General features: G+C 36.8%; 4 protein-coding genes across 4 annotated transcripts; 3 read left to right on the plus strand and 1 right to left on the minus strand.

Moving 5' to 3' along the window:
* Positions 1 to 228: 228 nt before the first annotated feature.
* On the plus strand, positions 229 to 6198 carry LOC113063653 (semaphorin-4G-like; the record flags this gene model as incomplete). The annotated part of the gene is made up of 7 exons (XM_026233989.1): positions 229 to 440; positions 2398 to 2536; positions 2684 to 2906; positions 3571 to 3686; positions 3801 to 3955; positions 4828 to 4889; positions 4977 to 6198. Coding segments are annotated over 7 exons (1887 nt in total), but the record flags the coding sequence as incomplete, so codon positions are not given.
* Positions 6199 to 9780: 3582 nt separating this feature from the next.
* On the minus strand, positions 9781 to 11285 carry LOC113063737 (39S ribosomal protein L43, mitochondrial-like). Its single transcript, XM_026234062.1, has 3 exons — positions 11008 to 11285; positions 10511 to 10617; positions 9781 to 10402 (listed from the first exon to the last, which is right to left on the minus strand). The coding sequence occupies exons 1-3, from the start codon at positions 11136 to 11138 to the stop codon at positions 10194 to 10196; spliced, it is 447 nt and encodes a 148-aa protein (XP_026089847.1). The 5' UTR covers positions 11139 to 11285; the 3' UTR covers positions 9781 to 10193.
* Positions 11286 to 11517: 232 nt separating this feature from the next.
* On the plus strand, positions 11518 to 17527 carry LOC113064161 (twinkle protein, mitochondrial-like). Its single transcript, XM_026234775.1, has 6 exons — positions 11518 to 11597; positions 12077 to 13467; positions 13685 to 13925; positions 14069 to 14176; positions 16553 to 16694; positions 16834 to 17527. Exons 2-6 carry the CDS (start codon positions 12105 to 12107, stop codon positions 17179 to 17181), a joined length of 2202 nt encoding a protein of 733 aa, XP_026090560.1. The 5' UTR covers positions 11518 to 11597; positions 12077 to 12104; the 3' UTR covers positions 17182 to 17527.
* An 828-nt stretch (positions 17528 to 18355) lies between these two features.
* LOC113063738 (galactokinase-like) lies at positions 18356 to 22218 on the plus strand. The gene is made up of 8 exons (XM_026234063.1): positions 18356 to 18705; positions 19506 to 19695; positions 20000 to 20119; positions 20876 to 21011; positions 21131 to 21312; positions 21404 to 21554; positions 21759 to 21921; positions 22145 to 22218. Exons 1-7 carry the CDS (start codon positions 18535 to 18537, stop codon positions 21856 to 21858), a joined length of 1050 nt encoding a protein of 349 aa, XP_026089848.1. The 5' UTR covers positions 18356 to 18534; the 3' UTR covers positions 21859 to 21921; positions 22145 to 22218.
* Positions 22219 to 22666: the final 448 nt, after the last annotated feature.

Here is a 22666-nt window from a genome sequence, read left to right on the forward strand (position 1 = left end):
AATGTAACATTTAAACTCAATTATATCACATCCCATTAGACTGTAAGATGGAGCGATACTGTGTTCATTATTTGTTAATATTTCTACAGCTAGTGTGACTCATGCCCCTAAGGAGCTAGCTTTCAAGGAACTGCAGACTACGCATAATGCATATGGATATCATGTTGTTTCTACTGCTCTATCGAATTAATAAAACGTAGCCTTATTTTTATATGTAATTTGCTTTGAATTTTATCTCAGTTGCTTTTTGTTTGTCATTCACAGGGTGACATTGGAGGGCAGAGGACTCTTCAGAGGAAGTGGACATCCTTTCTCAAGGCCAGATTGGTGTGTGCCATTCCTGATTATGAGCTTCATTTCAACGTCCTACGCAGCGTTTTTGTCGTCGAGGGAAGCAGCGGACACGACAGTGTCTTTTATGGTGTTTTTGGACTTGAGTGGTGAGAAAATTCACTTGGACTGTGAACCTGTAAAAGGTTTTGTACCATTCAAAACAGAATTGGGAATGCCTTTTTAAATTCCAGTTAAGTTCCTGAATATATTTAATGTAAATTAACTTTATCAGCAATTATAATTTTTTTTATTTTGTGAAAGGCAAGGGATAGATGGATGGATGGATGGATAGATAGATAGTCAGCTAATTCAAACTAGTCAAAAAGTAGTAAAAGTGGTAAATGTCAAGTTGTAACTGTGGCACCACATTGATTTTGCTTTAAATTTAAGGCTGCAGTTAAACCTAAGCCTTCAGTTTTAGTGGGTTGAATGTTTTACAATGAGAAAAGTGCTGCAGTCTCATTAAATGTGACGGGAACAGAAGTAGCATTAATCTTCTAGCATGTGACCCTGTTATCTTCATTCTCTGAGGTTTTTTGACTAAAGGATTTTAACATGAGAGCTCATCTGTAAATATTCCCAAGTGCTTTCCTCACTATAGCAGGGACATTCACAATAGGACACAGGACACTGAGCCAGTTTCTGAATTGGCAGAATCGAGAGAGAGAGAGAGAGAGAGAGAGAGAGAGAATACAGAGTCATGCTACATTAATTTAAATTGTCCTTTAAATGTCTACAGACTAGTTGGGGACCAAATTCTCCCATCAAACCCATTTCTAGGTAGTAAACAGAACAGGACAGAGCACTGAGTGACAAACCCATTTATCGGCCTGAAGGGAGTAATAACATTTGTTTTTCATTTTGAGGCTTTCTAGTGTTGTGTCCCACAGGTGAAAAAAGCAGTGGGTTAGTTTCTGTCTTTCTCTATAAGGATACAGGTTCAGGGACCGTCATTTGTAGGTTTAGAAAACACTGCTTGAAATATGACAGGTTGATTTCTTCTTCTTCTATCACACAAACGAATTAGTAAATAATTCACTAAATTTGCCCGACAACATGTAGAAATTTGGTCTTCCAGCAATGTTGGCAATGCCCCAGTGGTGCCAAGACCATAAAATTATATATTTATAACCTGGTTAAAAGGAAAATTAAACCGTTATTTGTTATTATATATAGCAGTAGAAAATTAATTGCATTTAAATTTCAGCAACTTGATGTGATTAATAAATTACTACAAAAACTTGATTATATAAAATGTATTACAGAAAGATAAATACAGAAAGATTTTCAACATGTTTTTCTGATTATAATTTAATTATACAGGGATAATATAAGCACTTTAATAAAAATATGATCTTCAAATTTCTACTTTTAATCTTTTGAAATGACCCATAGACTTGTATTGTAATTGCACGGCTGTAAATGTGATTTTTGATTGCTTGTACAAATTAAAAGGATCAAAATTAAAGTTCACCCAAAAATGAAAATAACCCTATGATTTACTCACCCTCAAGCCATCCTAGGTGTAAAGTATATTACTTTCTTCTTTCTTTAAAAAAGTCCCTGCACTTCCAAGCTTTATAATGGCAGTGAATGGGTGACTCTCGCATGAAAACACACACACACAGACACACACACACACACACACACACACACACACACACACACACCAGTTAGCCCAATCTAAAGATTACGGTTTATAAAGTTTTTAATATGGATTTCTTCTTATAAAAACACATCGATTCACTTCAGGAGGTCTTTATTAGCCTCCCGGAGCCATGTGGAGCACTTTTTAATGATGGATGGATGCAGTTTATTGGACTTCTGTTGCACTATTGAATATCACCCATTCACTGCCATTATAAAGCTTGGAAGTGCCAGGACATTTTTAAATATAACTCTGATTGTATTCGTCTGAAAGAAGAAAGTCATATGAGTAAATCATGGGGTATTTGGGTGAGCTATCCCTTTAAGGGAACAAATCAAAACACTTTTATGCTTAGGTTAAACCAGGAAAATTCCTTTAATCTCACCCCCTTTTTTAATTCTCTCTCTCACTGCCAGGAGAAATGTTAAGATGTCTGCAGTGTGTCAGTATTCCCTCAGAGATGTCCAGACAGCATTTGATGGGCCGTACATGGAACTACAGGACACCAAATGGAGGGAATACACTGGGAAAGTTCCAGAACCAAGGCCTGGTTCGGTGAGATGCAAAATAGTCTCATAAACTGTCACTCTCTAATATCTGTTATCATAGGACAGCTCTTTGGGACTTGCATTGGAGTCTTGCATTCTTTCTATTTTCACTCTTCTCTGGAATGTTACATAATGTGGCCTTGTTTCTCTTTAGTGTATAACTGATCAGCATCGTGCCCTGCTCATAAATTCCTCCCGGGATCTCCCTGACAACGTACTGAATTTTGCCCGGAGACATGCTTTAATGTCCAGACAGATCCAGCCCGTGGGAGGACGTCCTGTGTTGCTCCAGAGGAGCACGGACTACACCAAGATCGTTGTAAAACAGGTTGTGGGTTTGGATGGACATGTCTATGACATGCTCTACATTGGAACAGGCAAGAGTCAATTTCCTTTGTTAGTTATTATTTTGATATTGAGATTAAAAATATAAGATGGTTGCACTTTATTTTACAGTACGAGTACTAACATGTACTTATAGTGTACTTAAAGTGTATTTATCTAAGAAAGTTCTGGTAATACAAGGTAACTACATGGGGTAGGGTTAGGTTTAGGGGTAGGTTCAGGGTTAGTACCTAGTTATTACATAGTTATTGTAATTACTATAATAACTACATAGTATGTACATGAGGAACAGGACTGTAAAATAAAGTGCTACCAAGATTATAACAGTTTGGGGTTGGTTAGATTTTTGTAATGTTAATAAGAAGTCTCTTATGCTCACCAAGGCTCCATTTGTTTGAATAAATATTGTGAAATATTATTATAATTCAAATAAGTTTTAATATATTGTAAAATGAAATGTATTCCTGTGATGCAAAAGCTGAATTTCATTCAGCAGCCATTACACCAGTTTTCAGTGTTACATGATCCTTGAGAAATCATTTTAATATGATGACTTGCTGCTCCAGAAACATTATTATCAATGCTGAAAACAGTTGTGCTGCTTAATATTTTTATGCAAACTGTGATACGTTTGATGAATAGGTAGTGTATATTCGGGTTCATACCTTGGAACTTGGTTTCTGTGCTTCTCTCCAGATGAGGGCTGGTTACACAGGGCTGTAAAGATAAGAGACCGTGTTCACATCATTGAGGAGCTTCAGCTGTTCAGGAAGAAACAACCAATCAATAATATGGTGATATCACAAAAACAGGTACATGATACACCTAGCACCCATTAAAAACCAGCATAGAATCCAGGTATATACTGTAGTACAAATGCTTTTAGATCCCCCAAAAATCTTAGGATATGCACTTTTGTTCAACAGAACAGTATCTTTGTGAGCGCTGCCACTGGAGTGGTGCAAGTACCCCTGTCATCCTGTGAGCGCTACACCTCCTGTTATGACTGTGTGTTTGCAAGAGATCCGCTCTGCGGCTGGGATGGTAGAGTGTGTGCTGAAATAGCAGCTTACGCTAACAGGTAAGTGCAGGAATCTGGTATTTTGTATGTTACCATAGTGCAAAAGTCATTTTTGTGTCAATGCCAGATTATTTTTGATAAACATTGCTAGGGATGCACAATATCATGTCACCATATCAGATACCAGCATTGACTTTTTATTGGCTAATATTAGATGTTTGATCTTTGCTTATTTTAAGATTTTGATTCAAACAGTATATATTTTTCTACAGCAGATTTAAAATCTCAAAAAATAAACTGTTGCACACTTGAATCCTTAAAGAAAAATAAAAAACCAAGCTTTCGGTCTACAGCAGATTTAGAGAAAAAAAACTATTATCTTTATTGGATATATTTTGTGCTATAATGTTGTAATGCCTAAATTAACTAGCATAGAAATGTTTTTCATTATATATAATAAATATTTATTTTACATGATATTTTGCATTATTAAAAAAATAATTCTTAAGACAATGCATTTAGCTGTTTTTGTCTTGTATTTTATGATAAACAGTGCAGTTCATTGTATCTCCACATTTATGAGTCTGCTTTAAATGTAAATACACAAATGAGGAATACTGAGAAATTAACAACATTAGGCACCTTAAATAAACATCTGATGGTAAACTTTCCAATGAGATAAAAGTTGTTAGAAGATGTGCATCAGTGAGAGTGGGATTATTGTTCTTGCAATGTGATTTAAACCATTAGCAGTCCTAATAAAGATACCAGCCAGTTGGTGAGAAAAGTGACTAATTTTCTTTCTAAAGCCCGTTTTTCCTTTTATTGGTCTCTTGGTGTTAATTTTCAGGCCCAGTGTCCAAAATTCATTCACAGTATGTTCTGCATGCTTTGATTAATGCTTTTAATAAGTGCAACTCTGTGTCTTGTAGATACAATCTTGTCCAGGATGTCCAGATGGGAAGCAGAGGCTGTACTAATATTACAAGCGATGGTGTGTTTGCATGTGAATAATTTCCGAGCAACCTAGTCAAGTGACTTTTAAGAGTAGACTAATAATGCCTAACATTACATCTTACAGGTTTTGTCATGCACCGGACACGTTCAGTGATGGCAGGAGATGATGTTCTGTTACAGTGTGAAATTCGTTCAAACCTGGCCACCCCTCACTGGACGCTGAACGGTCAGAAGCTGCTAGGTTATGGCGTAGACTTCGGCTACCGCACCGGCACTGATGGCCTCCTTATCATTGGAACTCAGAATCAGCAAAGTGGACACTACCGCTGTTACGCTGTAGAGAACGGTGTCTGGGTTCCCATTCGCAGTTACGTGGTATGGGTCCAACCTGTTCCGCCTCCTGCATCACATTCTTCGGGAATTCCAACGGCTTTACCCGAAAGTTTCTTCACTACCACAACTGCGCCAACTCTGAGTCCTTCCAGCGGTCCTGTTAAGCAACTTCTGTCGCCCCCACCGGGGCTGTTGCCTTCTGGACCGGAGCTCCAGAACTACAGACACATGGAGGCTATGTATATCTCTCTGGTGGCTGTTCTCGGTGGGCTTTGTCTGGTTCTAACAGTGGTCCTCCTGTACGTTAGCTTCTGTGCACACAACTCTTCCAATGCCAGAAAGTACTCCCAGCAAGCTCTGTCCATAACCATGGCAGCCGAAAGAAAGAGGAGCTCGCACTTTGAGCTTAAAACCATCTCCAGCCACTGCAATGGCAGAACGGAGGGGCGTAGCAGAGCGATGTCAAGAGACGGAGAGTTTCTACAGATCGTTCCAGCGGACATCCTGACCACGTCTAGCAAGGAACCTCCGCCTGCACCGCCACTTCCTATGCCGCCGCCCCTGCCTGCATCGGAGTATGCCAATGGTCTGTCAGCCACGTTGCCCAGTGTGCTAAGAAAGATGAACGGGAATAGCTACGTGCTCCTGAGGCAGACAGACACGGAAATGACGTCTCCGCTTTACCACTCCTTCACCGAGGAGCTCAACAGGATTCTAGAAAAGAGAAAACACACACAGTTGGACATCCAGCCAGATGAGAGCTCAGTGTAGCGTGATCTCGCACCACTACTATATCGCCCCCTTGTGGTCTGGAAGCTTACATTTTGTATAAGAGCCAGAAGAAAAGTGTTCTGAAGTTCTTCATTGTTACTCAATATACAACTTCAACTTATTTGGCAAGGCGCCTTTGAGAAACATCTCGTGAAAATATTTCTGAGTTTGGTCGAATTTACTTTGGATTTCATAGACATCAAATGTAGCTAAAGACACCTAGACTGTGGACCTCGAAGTGTTAAAATCACATGATGATCTTCAATCAAGAACAAGCAAGACTGAATTTGGTTATGTTGTTTTGTTTTAAAGGAGAAGTAAGAGACTTAAGAACACTGTCCAAAGACTTTCTCAGCAAAGAAATGCACATTTGTACATAGTCAATGTGGTATTATTGCTTAAATGCAGACGTTTACAGATTTTTTTGTTTTTGCCTAATTGCACCTGATTTAAATAACAACAATTTTATTATCAAAGGACTAATAGTCAAAACTTCCTTGCTAGTTCATTAATAATTCAAAAAGAGTTTGGGTTTCGAGCCTATTGGGAACATTTCACAAATGTGAGGGCACATGTTTTTGAGCTTTGGACTTTTTACACAGTTTCACACTAGATTGGAGTCAGATTGCACAGAGACTATTTGGATTGCAGGAGCAGCGAGTGTAAGCACATGTGCCATTAACATCTATACAGATACAGAGATGGTCATTTTCAGAGCCACTCAGCTGTAGAATTCAAGGGATGAGTTGTGTTTCTCTTTGGCAGTGTGTCAGAAGGAGTGAATAGATCTCACAATGGAAGAAACTCTATCTGATGCATGATTTCCCTGTCAAATGAGATGCTCACAAATGGAAGTAAAAGCCAAAATGCCAGGACATTTGAAGTTAATTAATTTTCTGCATTTTGTATGCATGACAGTGCACCTGGTTAATTGACTTTTAAACCTCAGACATAAAGGTATTTCTACCAGGGCTGTCAGTTTATTATTGTAATTTACAAAAAATTAATTTGTTAAAATCAGATGCACTAGTTAAAATGTTTGGGGTTATTGTTTTTGAAAGAAGTTTCTTCATATGCTCACCAAGGCTGCATTTATTTGATGGAAATACAAAAATATTCTGTAATATTCTGAAATACTATAAACATTTAAAATAACTGTTTTCTAAAATGTCATTTATTCCTGTGACGGCAAAACTGAATGGTCAGCATTCTTCAGTGTCACGTGACCCTTCAGAATTCATTCTATTTCAAATATTGACTGAGATTAATTAGATTCATTAATCAGCATATTGTAATTAATTTGATTACATTTCAGCTGACAAGCCTAATATCTTTACATCTTTGTGTTATTCTTGCTTTGTGTATTGTGACCCTGGTTTTGTTCTGGTTTCTCAACAGTGTTACACAGAGACGTGTTGAGTCAGCTCTAGTCGTTTCTCCCTAGTGGCTTTCCCAGCTTGTGCTGCTCTGATTGTCAGTGTTGCTGACAGGAATAGCACTGCTTAGCAAGGACTCAATCAAGATGCAGAGAGAGATGTGGAGTCTTTTCTTACAACTGCAGAAAGAGTAGGGAGAGAGATGATGTGCTTGTTTTGGCCAGGAAGTCGTGAAGCTATCACAAGTGCCATCACTGACTCAGTGTGCTTCAGCTCATCTCTTTTTCACTTTCTCTCACTTTTTTCTTTCATTCAGGTGTTATTTTGCATCCACTTATTTCAATTGCATATGAGTGTCAACCTATGCATTTAATTCTTTAAAAGTGACAGTAAAAACATAAAATGTTACAAGAGATTTCTGTAAATAGTGATCCATACATCATTCCATTAAAAAAAAACAACAACAACATGATTTTTGAAATTATGACAATATTATGAAATGTTCCTTGAGCACCAAATCAGCAAATCAGATTACTTTCTGAATGAGCATGTGACACTTAAAACTGGAGTAATGATGCTGAAAATGTAGCTTTGCTGTCACAGGAATAAATTACATTTTAAAATGTTATTTGAAATTGTAATAATATTTCTCAATATTCCTGTTTTTATAGTATTTTTGACCAAATTAATGCATCCTTGTGAGCACAGGAGGCTGAAATGTTAATTCACTAGTGGAGAAAGTTATTATAATGTGACGAACAATTAGAAAGAAACATTTTTCTTTTTCTATTGTGCACGGATGAATTGTTTTTAATACTAACACGTATTAAGAAAGTAAACAATTTTGATTTAATGTTAACTGCTGTATGCCTATGGTGTACTTCTAGTCATAAACTGTGATTCATCCTGATCGAAATATTACATTGCGTATCCACTGCCTTCCTTATAATCACACAGAAAGTCTTGCACTTAATATTTTCCCAAAGTTTTTGCTATGCTAACATGTCAGTCATGGTGTGTATTTGTGTACATATTGTTTCACTATTTTAGCTTACACGTACAAAATGTTATCTGATGTTTACATCCTATTAAAGTATTTATTATCATTGCTACTGCCTCTGTATCTTCTTGTGAATCCCGAAGGTTATTTTGCATGCAAGTCATCTAAAAAGGAACCTCTTACTAACCAGAACCTAGTTTACTGTCACAGTAGATTTTAACCAGATCCCATCTGTATCAGGCCTGTTGGTATGTCCCCCACGTATCCGTTACTTAGTAGCACAGCTCTGAATTTAGAACTTTCTTTAATTCACATAATAGGTCACGCTAGTTTTCACAGGGGGAGGAATAAGTTGTGATCGGAGCACTAGTCTCATCTGGTTCACCTCTTGTGAATCGATTCATTAATACATGTCTTACATTGATTAGATGCTCAACCTCGGGTTATCTTGCCAGGTTACTACCCAGCAACCGTTCATCTCTGTAGAAACTCAGCTGATCTATCTTGATGTCTGAGCGACAGCCAGCAGAATGCATCTAGCTTGAAAGAAGCCATAGAGTGTCAATCATAGTGGTCAGTAACATTTGTTTACAGAGTTTAGCTTGCTGTTTTTTTTTTTTTTTTTTAAATGGAGAGCCAAAACTGTTGATACTGATTACAATCGACATGTTCTAATGCCCCCCCCCCCAAGCCTGATCACGGTCTGTGGCATACTGTGTTTACTGATTTTTTTGCCAGTAATGTGTGGGAGTGAGAAAAGCTTTTCTCGCGTGTCCTTAAGCTTTGTGTCGCTGTCACTGTAGATTAAATGCACAATGCATGTCGGTTTCTCAGCAGCTGTAATCAACAGGACAGGAACCAACATAGACATTCTGCCCTAATATTCAGATTAATACTTAGTCAAAAAGTGTTTTTTAATGGTTTACTCTCAAATTATTACATTCGGTCACCCATAAAACTATAAATATGTGGTTACAGCCTTGAAACAATATGATTTCCTGTGCTTCCTGGCCGAAAATTTCTGTTCTGTGCTATAGCTGCAAGTTATGACAATTGTAATGATGACCCTGAAAAATTACTTAATACATTTTTTTTTTTACAAACATAAAATACCTTCAGTGTTTTCTTAGTATCATTGAGGTTTTATTGTAGTTAATATTTTTTTTTATCATTTTATATTTTAATAAATGTGTTTTTGTCTTTTCTATATATGTCCATGTAGTTCTTATTCATTTTTATTTCAGTTGCTTCAAAACTTAAGTTTTAGTTGCTTTTAGTACATAAAGTAAAAAATTTTATAAAATTAGAAATGTTGCCTTGACAACATTTGCACTACCCTAGCTGAAATAAAAATATTATTTTATTTCAGTGAATTACATTTTATTTCAATTAACAATCTGGCACTAGTCATTTTTTCAAGAGTTTTAATTTAGTATAAAAAGTGTACTATAGCATAGTTAAAATGTATTCTGTCAAGAATAGCTTTCTGAGATAGTAAGAGTTATAAGTCCAGGGGAGTTTGGGCAATAACGTCAAAACAAGTGACTGATATGAGCATACAGTGTCATATTTTCAAAACTTTATTTCTCAAATAAATGTTATATTTCTCAGTGGATGAGCATTATAAGGGGCCAACATAAATGTGAAAAGCAATTATTCTTATTTAAGCACAATTTCATTGTTATATAAACTATATAAAGCCACAGATGATCTGTGACATCTGCCATAATCAAACAGAAAAGTCTAATAACAGGTAACTGCTGAAAACATTAATTAAAACATTAATTAAAATTATGATTTTGTTCAGAGCTCCTCTAATAGGTCAGAACATCAGTCAGAGAATAAATACTATGCAAAGTCCTTATTTTGTCTGTGGGCCAACTGGATCAATGCTGGGGGGTCGATTAGTGAAGGGGTGCCACTGGCCCTGGATACTAGGACTGTCTGTGTGGAAGGGTTTACGAATACGGATGATGTCCAGTCCTGATTGGTTGGACAGTTTGGTTATAAGTTCGGCAATTTCCTGTGATGTTTTGTTGGTGACAGTCTCCTCCTTCACATTACCGTTCACTGCACAGATCAAACAATGACAGTAAGCGCACAGGTATTTAACACATTTTATAACTTCAAACTGTACATTTAGTAGATAACTGCAGGAAGCGACAAGGTGAGACTTACAATATTCAGCTACTATTTTGGGAATTCTGCAGGACTGAGGGGAAATGTAAACCACAGTTCCTGGGCTACTCTTAGCAAAGTCGACCACACCTTCTTCAATGAAATCCCTGGAGGAATATATGTATATATAGCATTAGAACTTTGTGATTTAAAATGAAACACAAATACTGGATAATGTAAAAGCTCTCACTTTAACATGCTACTCAAATAACCCCACACTATTTGTAACATAAACTGCATTGAGTATCATTCAAAACTCCTGCAAAACAAAATGGTTTTAAAAATAATAAATAAATTCCCATATTTGACTACCATATATGTGAAAAATATTGCGTATTATATAATCTACAATGTCACATTATATTATATCAGGCATATTAACGCAATACAGTACAACAGATAATCATTACTGGGTTTCCATACAGTGAATATTCGAATGGTGTTTAAAGTATAGTGTTTTATTATACATGGTCAACACTGCTGATGTAAACCCATACCTGACTCCTAAAGAGCCCTGGCCTTTCTTCGAGAAGATCAGAGATATTCGCTTCAGCTGACAAACATAGCGACCCACTCCATTGTGAAGAACGCTCTGTAAAAAACGACTCGGTGTTCCTCGAGCAGTCATGGCCACCTCTTCAGATGTGGCTACATTCAGTTCAACTCACTCTTTGCTTGCTGTCAGTATCGGTTCGCGTAATATCAAGCACTTTGAGTGATTAGATGTAGAGGACAGCCGAAACAGAAGACATGTGTAATGTCATGTACGTTACGAATTATCGTCCGGGTAGAAATAAAAGCTGCACATAAGAATTGGTTGCAGTAGAGTTTTGTAACAATCAGAAAATTACCAACAACATTATTACAGGAAATATGAATACGAGTCATCTTAATTATTTATAAAGATATAATTATTGCGAATTTAGGCTACACAGACTGTCTTGATGAGAGTTTCGTGTTTCACACGGAAGTATTTTGGAGTGCGAACCTCATGTGCAGTCGGACCTACACATGATAACAGTTTGGCGCGCTTCTTACAGAACATGAGTTTATGTATGTGTACAATATGCAATTTCAAATGTTTACGGTATGTATGTTTCTTTTGCATGTTTTCTGTCATGGTTTCTCTTCAGTAGTTTCATCAATTGTATAGATACACGTACATTTATGGTTGAGTAATAATGTAAAGTGTTGTGCATAGACAATATACCGTTATATTTGGTGACGCTTTATAATAACTTTCATTAATGAATCCGTAGCAAGCATATAATGCATTAGTAGTTCATGCACATTCTAATATTAAAAAATATATAAATTATAAATTTGCAACTATGATCTACTAATGACCTGTTATACATTATATAATCTATTAATGATTGATGACTCTGTTCATGTTTGACAAGTATTTCTGTTATGCATTGTAATATATTGTAATTTACATTTTTAAATATTGAAGTCATCTTTTTTAAACCATAATATAACAGAAAATGTAACAGGTAAATAATTTTCAGTCACATTTTTTAAACTGCATATTGTAATTGTGCAAATTTTCTGTGATCATTGCAGGTCTGTCATGTCCTAAATTAACGGTTAAATGTGGAGGAGCAGGTTTCTCAGGGGCACAGGCTGTCTCTTGCAGGGGGCGGGCTGTATTCCTTGTAAACCCTCTCATCTTCCACCCTTGAGATATTTATCATTTTACCAGCCCTGTCTCCATCCAGTCCTGCAGCGTTCTTGTAGGGCACCAACTTGCTATAGTTCTGAAAACTGTTTAAGACCTGCTTTTGCATTTTATTTCTTCAGAAAATTTAGAAAAGATGCAAAGTCAATCATTGATTTCCCTGCCCAGCACCTCACAGTAACTGATATCAAGCAGTATCTCCGTTCCAAAGATATCCCTTTCCATGATGGCTACAGCTGCTTACATGCTCCTAGTATTTTTATGGAACCAGCACCTGAAGGGTCTGGAAAAGAGAATTACTCACTGTTCATCAATAAAACCACGGGACAGTTCCTGTGTAAGGAGACTTTAGTGGAGGGGAGCTGGGAGGACCTCCAGGATTGCATTGAGGTGATGTTGAATGAAGGTCAGACCTCCATCGGCCCTAATGTGCTGCTGGGTTTTCCTGAGAGCTTGGAGGAGCAAGAAGAAAGAGAGATGGAGATGAAGGAGGTGCAAAGAATATGGAGCAGCTCCATGCCATTTTCCGACCTCCTGGATGAGGAAGTGCAGCTCATTAAAACCATGTTTCAGATTGGTAAACTCACCAACGCCACACTGAAGAGATTTGGTGTGAGGTTCTTCAAACCCACCAAGAGTTTGGTGTTCCCCTGGTTTAGTGGACGTGACTCGTGTCTCCGGGGTGTTAAATTGCTTTCTGCTGCCATGAAAGGTGACAGACGTGTGGTCTACACCGAAGCGACGATTCCAAAAATCTCCAACTACCACAACCTCTTCGGCCTGCCTTTGATTGGAAGAAAGGACAGTGAGGTTGTGCTCACAGGACGTGAGGTAGACAGCATGGCGGTGAGTCAGGCTACTGGTCTTCCATCTTTGGCCTTGCCACGGGGTGTAAGCTGTCTGCCTCCGATCCTCCTGCCTTATCTGGAGCAATTCAAGAAAGTCACACTGTGGCTGGGAGGAGATATGCGCTCCTGGGAAGCCTCAAAAATATTCTCCAGGAAGCTTGGACTGAAACGCTCTTCTCTTATCCGGCCAGGGGACTTTCAGCCGTGCCCCAGTGAGGCACTGGCCCAGGGCAGGAACTTGGCACGAATTGTCAAGGCTTCAATCCCTGCTGCCCACAAGTCCATTGTGTCCTTCAAGCAGCTCAGGGAGGATGTGTATGGGGAACTGGTTAATGTGGAGCAGGTGGCTGGGATACATTGGTCTCGATTCCCTGAGCTTAATCGTATACTTAAAGGTCATCGCAAAGGGGAACTGACAGTTTTTACAGGTACAGCCAACATATCCATATATATATACATATCTTAAATAATAAAAGTAATTGAATAGTATTTGTATCATGTTACATTATGTATAATTATAAGAAATATAATAATATTATTGTGCAATGTGTAAAATTTATTATTTGCATAAATATTAAACTAGCAATAAATAATATAATATAATGTAATAATTGTATTTCTTCTTGTGTGTGCATTTGTATGCAGGTCCAACAGGCAGTGGAAAGACCACCTTCATTAGCGAGTTTGCCCTAGATCTGTGCATACAGGGTGTCAACACATTATGGGGCAGCTTTGAAATCAACAATGTGCGCCTGGCCAAAATTATGCTGACCCAGTTTGCCAAGCAAAGACTCGAGGAGAACCTGGATCAATATGACATGTGGGCTGACAAGTTTGAGGACCTGCCTCTCTACTTTATGACCTTCCATGGACAGCAGAACATCAAGTAAATTATTGGCAGTTCTTGTATAAGAGCTAATACATTGTTTTATTGTAAATATATACTGTATATTGTATTGCCAGTCCTATGGCATTATGTAAGGCTTTGAAAAAATAATCAAATGACTATTATATTTGCACCCTGCACAGGAATGTTTTGGATACCATGCAGCATGCCGTTTACCTGTATGACATCAGTCATGTGATCATTGATAACCTGCAGTTTATGATGGGCCAGGAGAACCTGTCTGTGGACAAGTAAGGCAACAATTTTAATATGCTTTTTATTTAAGAGTTTCTGTGGTCCTGAAAAAGCTAGAAGTATTGGGGAAATTCAAAACCGTGGTTTCCAGGCTTGGAAAAGTATCAAATTATAAAATCTTGAATGGTCATGGAAATTCTGTAGTCAGTAATATTTTTTCTAGGATTTCTTAAAGTGCCCCTATTATGCCCTTCTTAAGGTTCCTAATATTGTTTTGGGAGTCTCCTACAATAGGCTTTCATGCATGCAAGGTCGAAAAACTTTTTCTTATAACATGTATTTAATATCACCTAATTTTCCAGCGATTCTCGAAAGGATTCGTTTGAAGCAGTTCTAAGATGCAGTCTCTCGAAACTCCTCCTTTCCATAGACCTACTCTGCTCTGACTGGTCAGTTGGCCCAGTCTGTTGTGATTGGTCCACCGTGTATTGGTGAACGATACAGCCATTGTCATAGATCTGTATTTTGAATGCTTGCTAGAAAATATAAACCTCTATTATTTATCATATTAACAAGTTGTGATTCAGTGGAGCCAGCTGGTCCAAATAAACTGAGTACTGAACCATCTTTCAAGAGCAAGCAATTTGTGAATCCCACATTAAAATAAGATTAGAGTAGCAGTCATCAATAAAATGATGGGAACACACACTCAAAAAAGATTGGGGTTGTACTGCTGTGAAATTTACGGTGCCCGTAAGGTAACTTGTTCGGTTTACTTAGTTTTGTCTTGGCCGCGAAATAATAACTTGTGGGAACGTGATAATATGTCGTGGCCACAAGATATTAATTTGTGGGAATGTCTTATTAACTCGTGGGAACGTCATATTATGTCGTGGCCACGAGATCATTTTGTCGAGGTAATGACATCCTTATGTCGTGGCCTCGAGATGCTATGTTGAGGGAACAACATCCATTTCTCAAGTTTAATGCGTAAACAAACCTGCGTGACCATAGCAACCCGGGATTATCAGAGATGGATTCATTAATATTTTATCTTGAATTAAGTAATTATTATATTAACCATATGCTCTGGCTACCGGGCTGTATTACATGCCATTGTCAGCATTTAAATGAAGTTTATCATAAATAAATATTACATAAAGTGCATAATAAAATATAAAAACTTTTTTTATCCATAGTCTTTCCCCAGTAATATGTGTACATTATTATTATTAGCCTATTATTATTGGTTATTTTTTATTTTGTTTATATTCTTTTTTTCTTTTTATTTTTTTGCTTCAATTTCGGTCTCTTTACTTAACATTATGAATACTTTTGTAAATAATAGCGTACAGTAAATGCTCGACATTAACATAAAATGTCATAATGTAAATGCATACATTTTATATGTAAAAATAATATAATAATTTTGTAATTCAAAATAAAATATGAATGAATCCATCTCTGATAATCCCGGGTTGCTATGATCACACAGGTTTGTTTACACATTAAACTGTTCCTTCAACATAGCATCTCGAGGCCACGACATAAGGATGTCATTACCCCGACAAAATTATCTCGTGGCCACAACATATTATCACGTTCCCACAAGTTATTAAGTCGTGGCCATGACAAAACTAAGTAAACCGAACAAGTCACCTTACGGGCACCGTAGAATTTTAACCACTGATTCAAAAAGTGATCTTATCCATATAGACGGTTTCATCGGGCGCACGTGCCTGGACCGAAGTTAACTTCCGGTCTGTGTTGTGTATATCGGTCTGGCTGCGGTGCCTTCTACAAACGCAGTTAAAGGCAAGGTGATGAGTAGACTGAAGTTGGGCTCAAGTAGTTGTGCTGCGGGATGTGTTTCCCATACATTTATTTATTTTTGGAGACTCGCCACAATTTTGAACTTTTTTCAAAAAGGCTTCATTGAATAAACATAAGTAACGTTACTTACTGCACGTTTAATAATAATAATTCCTTACATTTATATGTTTAATATCAAAACGAGGCACAGGTGTTTTTATATCGCTGTATTTCTGAAGGAAGACTTGCATGTTATATGCCTGATAGCAGCGTGTGAGCGTACCAGCTCTGCTTTGTTTACAGCTGTTACTGGGGAAACCTCTATTTCTCGCGCTTTATGTCTGTGCTTTAAAACATCTCCTGTTGGCAAATAATGAATTTGCATTTTCATTAAGTCCGCCTGATCCACGCAGCAAACATTTCGTTTGTTATCAAAAAATATCTACTCTAGAGGGACTTGGCTGTTGTTATTGATTCTATTTGGAAGTCTACCGGAAGTTAAGTTAGGTCCACAGAAGCGCTCATGCGCAGTAACATTTGTTTATGTTGTTGCCGTTGAAACCGTCTATAGAGAGAGAAAGAGAGAGAACTGGATAACCCAATGTCTTTTTATTCCTCAGGTTTGCAGTGCAAGACCACATCATTGGAGCCTTCAGGAAGTTTGCCACAAACAGTTGCTGTCATGTGACTTTAATCATCCACCCCCGGAAAGAAGAGGATGATAAAGAACTGCAGACAGCATCCATCTTTGGCACAGCCAAGGTTGGTAGATACAGACTGTGACTTCCTCAGCTGCAAATTTGAGATACAAATTTTTACATGTACATGTTTAGTTTCTATCTATTAGAAAATCTAATGTATGCATCTGGAAGAAGTCTAATGTATCACTTCCCCATATCAGGCCAGTCAGGAGGCAGATAACGTGCTCATCCTTCAGGAGAAGAAGTTGGTGACGTGTCCAGGCCGTAGGTCCCTTCAGGTGGCCAAGAACCGCTTCGATGGGGACGTGGGGATCTTTCCTTTAGAATTTAATAAAGCCTCGCTTACCTTCTCTGCGCCTGTGAAGGGAAAACAGAAGCTTCGTATGGTTAAAGTGGACAAGAATAACAGCACAGAGGAAATAGAGGAGACTGAACTCAAAGAAAAAAGTGAGAAAGCTCTCAAGCCTGCCAAAGCAAAGACCGCAAAGACAGTTAAGAGGTCAGCAACATTAAAAGATACTACAGATGGAGAAGGAAATAATCAGTAGTTCAAGGAATTCATTATTTGTACCTGAATACATGAAAATGTAATGCTGCAGTTTTACTACTGAGTAAATTAATTAATGTTCATGTTAATCGTTTTCTTGTTGCAAGGGAGCTGAATGCAATGTTTTGTATATCCACTTATGTTTTTTATTCACTAAAAATATGTACAAGTATTTGATGATTTAAAGAAGGCTTAAATATAGGGCATTTAAAGAGATGCCATACATTTCATCAATGCAAATACATTTAATAGATTGTGTCCAAAAATTACATGTGATCTGTTTCCGTTAGGGTTATGGAATGTCATTATTACTGTTGGAGAAACGTGTCAAAAAAGCTATTTAAAGGAGGCTGTGAAAACTTTTAATAAAATGTTTTGTAGGATTTGTATCTTCTGCTTCCTTATGATGTGTGTATTTTGATTTCTGACAGTTGAGTTTATTTTATGTTTTGAAACTATTTAAATTGTCTGCTTAAATATACTTGAATGAATGGTAATTTAATACACTTCATCCCTGATCGCAAACAGCATGAAAAATTAAATCAACAGATTAAAATAATTTATTCTAGGATTACAGAAATGACAGAAAATCAAAAAGTGTGATTTACACTGGGTTTGTATTCGACAGGATTGTTAGATGCAATTAAGTTACCCCAAATAGTTAAAAAGTGTGTGTGTGGGCGCGCGCGCGTGTACAAGAAATTACAGAAAATCAATTGACTGGAACTCAATAATTATTTAACAATAAAGACTATTAATGAATTAGTATAGTATTTTAAGTGTTGTATGTATAGTAAATAAGTAATTTATGAATAAACTTTAGTGACAATACAATTTCCAAAGTTTAATCTGAAAGTGTAATACAATAAAGCTAAAATTAAATGTTTTATTTGCAAATGCATGTTTTGAAAACACTAAAATGGGCTCTTCTAACATAGTAATGTTTTAACATAACGCTCTCAGACAATACTTTTTCGGACAATGTTATTTAATAAAATATATAACCTTTTTTTGTACGTCTATGAACTTTATTCGATACGTAAAACGAGTTTTTAATGACGTCTCATTGTTATTTGCCTTGTTTATCGTTTGAGCAGGACTTTGACGCACTGCCGCGTGATGAGACACGTGTATGGATCAGGAACCTTGTATGTAGGAAGTATCTGAGACTCAATTGCTGGTTTATGCTCCTTTACAAAAACTCCGTGGATTAAAGCTAATTTATTCAACTTTTATTCATTGATCGCTATAAACGATTTGCTCTAAGCTGTATGGCCTCATCTTTCGGAAGTCTGACGACACTTATAATTACTTTTTGGGGTGGGAGTAACGTTAACTGAAAAATTGCTCCACAATGGCCAACATTTGTCCAATTAAAAATGTTGCAGATTTGGTTTCTGAAGCTCGTCGTGTGTACCGGGAAACATTTGACGGAGATGATGCACATGTTGCAGTTTGCGCTCCTGGACGTGTGAATTTAATCGGAGAACATACAGATTATAATGAAGGATTTGTTCTCCCAATGGTAATTACACTTTTTGACATTATTAAATCCCATTAGTCAGCAAGTGTTGGTAAACACTTGTAAAAAAAAAAAAAAAGAAAGAAAAAAAAAGGTATAAATATGTTGTAAAATATGTATTATATTTGTGTGTGTGTGTTCATATTAGAGACTCTTTTAACGTAAAGTAGCGAACGAATCAATCTTTTGAATCGACTCTTAGAAATGAATCAGTTGAACTTGAAACGATTCACAAAACAGGTAGTATTTTTTTGAAACATGATACTTTTTTTCTGTCAGGAGATTGAATTAATAAGTAAATTATTTGTAGTATTCTATAGTGTAAAGGAAAATTGTCATAAACGATTTTATGAATCATGAAAGTAACAAACTGAACCAAAAAAAAAAAAAAAAAGTAATCTGGGGCCAAAATGTATCACATATTCACATATGCTTTATACTAAATGCTTTATAAACTTTTGATGGAGTTATTATGTCATGACATAATATACTGTAAGCTGCATTATTATTAGCCATTATTATTCAGTAATTTGATTTAAACCATTTGAAAGAACCAATTCCTGTAAATGAATCAACCTTACCAGCACTAATGAAAAGTGACCCAATGTTACTTCAATTATATATATTATATTATATTTTCTATTATAGATAGTAGATTGCAGACGTTGCCAAGTTACACACTTCCATCTCTCCTTATAAATGGGAATTAATGAAATGAACAAGCAGATTTTCTTCTCAGATCAAAAGACACTGCAATAATGCACTGACAGTCTGTGTTATAATGTTTGTTTGAATGATTGCAGGCCCTGCCGATGGTGACCGTTATAGTGGGCAGCAAAACTTCTGGCCAGAAGTGCTGTGTTGTAACTCAGACGGAATCTGCTGATGAGCCCAGGGTGGTGCACTTTGATCTCCCAAATGAACTGACCCCACTTTTAAGAGGGCAGCCAAACTGGGCCAATTATGTAAAGGGAGTTGTACAGCACTACAGAGGTAATCTTTTGCCATCATTTTTGTCTATCTGGCAAAAAAGGGAAGTAATGAGGAAGTGTACACTTAGTCTCTAGCACGAAATGTGACCCTAGGGACCCATGCTGAGAACTTGTCTTTGGAATAACTCTTTAATGCAGTGTTTCCAATAACTTAACTTGCAAAACATACAGAATAGTTCCTGAGAAAGAACACTGTCTTCTTACTCTAAAAGTAAATATAGATTGAATATATACTTTGATGGAGTACATATTAATCTCATGCATGTATTAGCTTTCACAAATGGCCAAAGCTTCTGTTTCCACAGCACGACCCATCCCTGGCTTCAGAGCTGTAATAGCCAGTAGTGTGCCACTAGGAGGTGGACTGTCCAGCTCAGCTTCACTTGAAGTGGCTGTGTACACATTCCTGCAGCAGTTGTGTCCAGGTAGAAGCTCCTTCTGTCCGTCACACTCATTTTAAATGGTCTTGGCCTTTTTATTAGATACCCCTATCCACCTTATTTTTAATAAAAGGAGAAGCACAGCCATTTGTAACTCGAATGTGCAAGGCTTCTGGTGTCATTGACTTCCAGCTTTTTTTAGCTGTCCAAAAAACCTGTTATGCTATTTGACATTGCAAACTGGTATTTCTTATAATAATAATTCAATGTATTGTTGTAATAATAAACAAAGTGGTTTGTAGTGTAAATAGTTATACTGCACTTTGTTGTTCTTCTAGTTTTTAGTTTTTGTATATTATTGTCTTTAATTTTTAATTCTATTCAGTTACACTACTGTTTCAAACATTTGGGGTCAGTAAGATTTTTTTAGAGGAAATTAATAATTTTATTGAGCAAGAATGCAATTAATTGATAAAAAAAAAAATGACAGTAAATGCATTTATAATGTTACAAAAGATGTAAATAAATAAAAGGTCCAATATTTTTTAAATTCTCTATTAATCAAAAAATCTTAAAAAAATTGAATCACTGTTTCCACGAAAATATTAGCAGCAAAACAATTTCTGAAGAATCATGCGACATTGAAGACTATTGCAATGGCTTCTGAAAATTACATTTTAAAGTTACAGTTCTTTCAAATTGTCATTTCGCGTATAAAGATGTGTATAGTAGTTAATAGTTTCATGGACTTCAAAAGAAAACCCAAGAACTAACCTTCTAATGTTTTCTGGCCGTCCACAGATGATGGGGATCAGATAGCGAAGGCAGTGGCCTGTCAGCAGGCTGAACACACTCATGCTGCTGTGCCCTGTGGCATCATGGACCAGTTTGTGTCCGTTTTGGGTAAAGAGGGCCACGCTTTGCTCATTGACTGCAGGTAAGTAGATTTGCCAATTCAAATTCTTCTATCCCATTAGAATTAATCGATTATACTAATTTGTATGCACAAAAAGACTATCAAAAATGTATTTATAATGTTAAATGTTAACTTTTTAGATCTTTGGAGGCCACTGCTGTCCCTTTGGCTGACCCTGGACTTGTAATCCTGATCACTAATTCCAATGTTAGACATTCACTCACAGGAAGCGAGTATCCTACCAGACGAAAACAATGTGAGGAGGCAGCAGCCCTTTTGGGCAAGAAAAGTCTAAGAGAGGCTACTTTGCAAGATTTGGAGGGTAAGAAGAACAGAAAGATTTTAGGCGGATACCATAATGTAAGTCTTTAATCGAGGTCATTTCATTATAAAAACACTCAATTTATTCCTAGCTGCCAAGGATCGATTGGAGGGTGTGACATACCGTCGGGCACGTCATGTGATCGAGGAGATTGAGCGCACAGCGCAAGCTGCCGAGGCACTGAAGAGAGGGGATTACAAAGAGTTTGGGAGGCTGATGGTGGAGAGCCACAATTCTCTTAGGTAAACATCTATAATCTAAGCAAGATTATTATGTTGGAAGTCTTACAGAAGTCAACTCCTTTTAAACATTCCAGGATTAGAAGTGCTTTTCAGTGCCTGAATTGTTATTTGCTCAACCCATTTATTAAATAGGTGGGGTTAACTGTCAGTTAAATGGATTTTAATTATGCATTCTTTGTCTGGGGTTAATATTGTTTGTTTTAGGGATAATTACGAGGTCAGCTGTCCAGAATTGGATGAGCTGGTGGCGGCAGCATTGGAGGTGGATGGAGTGTTTGGGAGTCGGATGACGGGGGGAGGTTAGGGTGGATGCACAGTTACTTTGCTTCAGGCTCATGCCACTGAGAGAGCAGTCAAACACATTCAGGTTTTTACAAGTTTAACATCCTCTGTGCATCTGTGTATGGCAATTCATCCAAAGATGTGTCTGAACTGACTGAGCATTCTGGATGCTTTAGAAATATTATTATTTCTTCAGAATTTGTAACTCAGTACCTGCACTTGTATTTTACATGATATTATCTAAATTAACATATATTGGACATTCAGAATTCAAATCATGATATTAATACGTTTCTGTTTCCTTACAGAAAAAATATCATGGATCTCCAACCTTCTTCATAACTACCCCATCAGAAGGAGCTCATGCTCTCAGTCTGTGATTTAAAAAAAAAAAAAAAAAAGATCTGTGCTAAACCAGTGATTTCAAATTACTTGAAATTTACTGGGATCTAAATTTTTATAACTAAACAGAATATATATATATATGCATGTGCATTCTGTACAATCTTGCAATGCGAAGCCCAATTCCCACAATGAGTAATATTTTCAATAAAAAGAGTTTATGTAACAAAGGAGTTTGTGTTTGCTTGCTTTTATTGACTTAATAATGCTTATAATGTTTGCATACAATAAACATATAGCTTATCCATATCAAGTACATGTATAAATAATGTACTTATTAATATTAATAATGTGAAGATGAAGAGTGTTTTGTTTTGTTTATATACATGAATGTACAGTTAGCATAAGTATAACATTAGTTTAGCAATGAGGTGTGTACTTCATATAAATAATGACATTTCCGAAATAAAAATAATGAAAGCTCAAAA

The sequence above is a fragment of the Carassius auratus genome, chromosome 46 (assembly GCF_003368295.1).
Source record: "Carassius auratus strain Wakin chromosome 46, ASM336829v1, whole genome shotgun sequence".
In the NCBI taxonomy this organism is placed as follows: Eukaryota; Metazoa; Chordata; class Actinopteri; order Cypriniformes; family Cyprinidae; genus Carassius; species Carassius auratus.